Here is a 5,234-nt window from a genome sequence, read left to right on the forward strand (position 1 = left end):
CATTGTTTCACGTTTATCCACGCTGCATTGGTGATCAACCCGAGAAAGGAAAGCGGTTAACGTTGCAATTAAACAAAGGAGACATGCTCCTTTTTAGGGGTGATTAAGCCCACGCCGGTGCAAAATATTCCGTGGAGAATGTCCGCCTGCACTGTTACGTACGCGTTCGAGGTATTCGCCAGCGGCCGAACGCTACTGAGGCTGCGGTGTTTAAGACCTTCCGGTGTGATAAATGTATGGACGCTTATTTTGTCCGGCGCGAGTTATCAGAGCACAGGAAGACGTGTAAAGTGGAGGGAGACTATCAGTGTCCGTACTGTGATTCCCAGGACAAGAAGAACACTGTCATTAAGCATATCAGTCGTTACCACCGAAGCGAGCACCGGGCAAGGAAAGATCGTCCAGGACAGCAAGCTCGATCTAGAAGCAATAGTGAGGATGAGATAGCGTCCACGCACAGTTGTGAAGGGTTTGAAGACGAGAGCGAAGAAGATGAAGTGATGGAGCGTAACATTGAGCTAATGGATATTGCTCCAAGCGAGGATAGCGAAAGGAGCGAGGAGACTTCAGAAAGCGAGGTAAGTGAAGCAAGTGGACTGGACGATGACAGCGACGCAAGTGATGTCAGTGAAGAATATTCGAGCGAAGAAATGGACGTCGACTCTGACATGTAGAGCACAACTAGCTAATACTAATGAGCTACGCGAACTCTTGATAAAAGAACACAAAAAAGTTGGTGACAGTGACACAAACAAAGTTGGTGACAGTGACACAAAAAAGGTGGTGACAGTGACACAAAAAAAGTTGGTGACAGTGACATAAAAAAAGGTGGTGACAGTGACACAAAAAAAGTTGGTGACAGTGACATAAAAAAAGTTGGTGACACATCTAAAGGGGTGACACGTTTAAAAGGGGTGACGTATGCTACTCGTCTCACTAAATAAGAAATAAGTAGGCGTCGGTAGAGGAGGAATACACCTTTTATTCAAACACAGGGCCACGATTGATGTTGAAAATGAATTACAATGACGTCGTGAATTTTGTGGCTACGTATTAGGACACAAGATGAGCTGAATGTCAAGTGCTCTAGATGCAAGAAGCGGCCTGCCGCTCCGCGGCTCAGTAAGGGGGAGTGGGGTGTCGGTGGCACTGTCGCGGTCTATTTCCTTACCCGTTTTCTTCTTATTTCTGGACTTGGTGCTCTTGGTTTTCCGGATTTGCCGGTTGAAGAGCTTCTCCGTCTTGTCTTCGATACCCGGACTTCCCAAACGTTTTGCCTTTCTCCCGACGATGATATGGCAGCATGTTTTGAACTTCAGGTAAAATTTGCACCCACACACGCACTGTTGAACATCAACAACCCAGCCTTCCTCTGGCATTGCCGTCGAATGGGCGTACCACAACGACCAAGTCACAACGTTGCTGTACAGCTTAGCCGCGCGAGCTCGCTGTTCCCTCACAACTAATGCTGGGCCAACACACAGATCCCTGTCGTCGGATTCTGAGGTGTCGCTCGACTCTCGAAATGGACCGTCCAGTGCTGTAGACAGCTCATCAACTACCTGCTCGTCTGCGTCTTGTTCTCCCCGGGGTAGCTGCTTTACATGACATATATCCGGATCTTCAATAGCATATACGATAGCTCGCTCCTTGGCAATCATCAGGGCTGAAGCTTTAGCTGCCGCTCTAGTCGGAGGATGGATTGTAGTATCAGAAGTCGGGGAGCACACCGCAGCATCTTGAATTACTATCAAAGTGATAGCCAGTAGTCGCTGCATAAAAAAACCTTCGGCGCCCGGTGTACTTCTTTAGAATTGCGTTAAAAGTTTCGCAAGGGTTATTGGTCGTGGCATAACCAATCGGGGTGTGAAATACTTGCCAGCGCCAGTATCTACTGTCCAACCACTGCTCGGTAAAATATTTCGTGAACACCTCCAGTTGCGGAATCTTTCTCCACTCTGCGAGCACTGTATCTTTCAGTGTGTAGTATGTGTTCATGTTGTCCGCGTAGTGAATCCTTACTATTCCGTCCATTACCGCTTTGCGATGCTCCCACTGCAGATGTCGGGTTCGTTTCCGGACATTGTACAACACGTGAAAAAAACACATAATATATGTCGCGGAGCCAAAAGGCGACACCTGCTGAAACCCGTTGAGCTGTGCGTCTTCAGCGTCACCCATTACGGCGTCAATATGAAGCGCGAAAGAAGGGCGCACACGTTTCACGATGCTCACAAGTGCACTAAGGCACATATTGTACGCCTTGGTTGTTCGACGGCTCACTACAAATATAGCGGCAAGTTGGTAGGACCTCGAAGACTCCGAAAAGCCGCATGTAGTAACGGGGTACCCCAGATCACTTAGTTTGAATGTGGCATCTGCATGGAAGAGCGAGAAGCGGCCTGGAGTGGCAAAGTCAATGCATGCATTGATCAGCGCAAGACTCGAAACGCCAATAACAAACGAGTCTGCATCTGTGCCTTTACCCACACACGCGTGGCCATTTGCATCTTCATCGTATCCAAAGCAGAACGCGCGGTTTAGATCCCCGGTTGGGTCGAACGCGTTCTTGCGAACTAGCTCGCGGACGACGTGAATTGAATTCTTAGTGCCCTGAAGATGACGCAAATATTTAGCGCAGTTTTTCACTTGTTCTAGCGTAGGGTACCCTCGCTTGGGCTGTAAGATCTCAGATCGACGCATACTACTCCAAATGAGCTGAGGTGAAACTGCACATTCGTCCTGTTGCAGAATGAATTTCTTCATTTCTGCGGTAATCTTTGTTCTATGCGGTCCGTCACAATTTACTGACTCGTCACGAATGTGGTCAATTCTATTGTAATACACTTGGCATCGATTTAATTGCTTGCACATCCATATTTTCCACCCAAATTTGCACGATCCATACCGTGTGCACGTCTTACTACCGCAGCACAGTCTTCTCTCTGTCATGACGTGCTCACTTCCTTCGCAGAGTCGACAAGGTCTTGCTGGGTCAGTGTGTCCCACTCGAGCGCAGCGAAACTCTAGATCTTGAAATTCCGCGAGCTCAGCAGCATTAATTTCACACAGCAGATCCCAACTGTAGCAACAACGGGTCTTTCTCCGACCAGCTACAGCTCTATCGCCGCCGTCCTCCACGAACATTATTATCGCCACACAGAACAGCACCACTCCACCACCGTATCTGCACGTATTTTTCCACAGCCTAGACGGTCGCCGTGCGCTGATTTGTCACTGCGTGGCCACGCGTCACTTCTTGTCACTTGATCTTTTCACGTCACCACTCCCTGCAGAAACTAGTAAGCTGTCAGCTGCCGTCGCAACTTCACTGCACTCTCTACACGTGCCTTCACACGTATCCCCACAGTCTGCACGCTCACGCTACGCTTGTTTTGTCGCTGAGGGACAAAGTGCTACTTCCTGTCGCTTCAAGGAAGCGGGTTGGGTCCCGTCGCAAGTGTCACGGTAAAAAACGAAGCTTAATGCCGAGCGCGCTGGTGAGGGACTTTGATTCAGCTGCCACGTGTAAGCCGTGAGCTTATGGCCAGTCGACCAGTAAAATTCAAGCACTCAATACGTTTGCTACTCTATGTGGTACACCTTAAGTTAGTTTCAGTCTGTGCATTTCTCGCATCGATATGTGGATTTACACTTTTCGACAGTTTTTTCTGTGCTGACTTCTGTTTGTATGCGGTTATGCTTCTTCGTCTGTGCAGATCATCTGTACTGTCTGTGGGATTATACCGTTCTTATGCATGTACCTCTGATGAAACAAAAAATGTGGTATGTTTTCACGTAATGAAAGTGACTCATCTTGCTGGGCTTCCTTGCTCTTGATTTCTTATGCAACATAGAAGATTTGGATGTCCGGTACCCTAGCAAAGATTGTGCGGAGATCGGCTGAAGATGGTGAAGATGCAGATAGTGTCGGGGAGGAGCCTGAAGCATGTTTTCCTGTATATGGATGAATATCATCAATTCTCCGACCCTGCTTAATTTCAGTTTTGGTATAATTACCAATCATCCATTTTTTTTTGAGCGACGAATCATACTGACTTGACAAAATGATATGGTCAATCCAAATGGTATGGGTCGGGTTGGGCCTCGTCGGAGTTGGCTCCGACATATCGGGTCGGAGGGGACTCGGGAAATATGGGTATGCTCTTACAAATTTCAAGACGTCGGCATATCACATGCATTACGTCATTTATCCGACTTCAATGACCAATGCAATCATTACCACACATTATTTTTACATTTTAAACTAGATATAATAAAGAAAAATACTGCAGTAGCAAATTTTAGAAGAGGTCAAATTGCTTCGACTTCCGGAAGCAGCGCCGCAGTGAGCTAACTCGTCATTAGGAGCAGTACATGTAGCAACTTTGCGTGGGGATCCATTAATTTTGTACTACGTAGAACATATTAGATAGCATTTGTCAAATAAATGTACATGTATTGCATTATTAATACACGGAGCACTCCTGGCCATGCCAACCCGTCATCGACTCCACACGCTTGCCAGTATCCTGCTCTGCGCTACGCAGCTCCTACTCGCTCGTCGACCGCATGCTACCACCACCAGCCCACCACCGAAAAGTGCTTGTCACCGCACGCACGACACCCTATCGCCTCCGCCACCATCTTGGCGACACATTTACACCGCACGCCACCAGCTCACTGCGACTAACTCACCGTTTTAAACTCCCTGCCGCCTGTATACCGCCGCCGCCAGCTCACCGCCACCAGCATCTCGCTGCTGCTTGTGCACCGCGCCTCCTGTGCACCACCCTGCCACTGTCTCCTGTGCACTCCCGTTCACCGACCTGCCACCACCCCTGCCTGCCGCTACCGCCACCACAAACTCTCTCGCTGCCGTCCCCGCCGCTGTTCCTGTGTAAACGTTTTCGATGTGGTCCACAGTATAAAATACGAACTTAATATATTTGTTTTAAGAGTAATTGACCCAGATGTGCCACTATTTTTATACAGGTCGGAGGTTGTCGGAGGTCGGAGATTATTTGTTATGGTCCAGCGACATACGCCGATCGCCAGGACAACGTTGAGACAACAATCGTTGCGCCACGCAATGCAAGCGCTCAGTGCTGCGCTGTCCCGGTAAGTGGGGTCGTTGAAGCTGCTGTCGTTGCGGCAAACCAGCGCCAAGAAGCTATTCTTCAAATGCCGCGATTGGAGATTTCAACCACTAGTAATCTACGCAGGTCCTCTCG

General features: G+C 48.6%; 1 protein-coding gene across 1 annotated transcript; it reads right to left on the bottom strand.

The window, feature by feature from the left end:
- Window positions 1-1,046: 1,046 nt before the first annotated feature.
- On the bottom strand, window positions 1,047-1,661 carry PITG_09513 (uncharacterized protein; the record flags this gene model as incomplete). The annotated part of the gene is made up of 2 exons (XM_002903111.1): window positions 1,047-1,110; window positions 1,195-1,661. The coding sequence occupies 2 exons, from the start codon at window positions 1,659-1,661 to the stop codon at window positions 1,047-1,049; spliced, it is 531 nt and encodes a 176-aa protein (XP_002903157.1).
- Between the last annotated feature and the right edge of the window lie 3,573 nt (window positions 1,662-5,234).

Source organism: Phytophthora infestans, genomic scaffold (genome assembly GCF_000142945.1).
Source record: "Phytophthora infestans T30-4 supercont1.15 genomic scaffold, whole genome shotgun sequence".
Taxonomy (NCBI): Eukaryota; Oomycota; class Peronosporomycetes; order Peronosporales; family Peronosporaceae; genus Phytophthora; species Phytophthora infestans.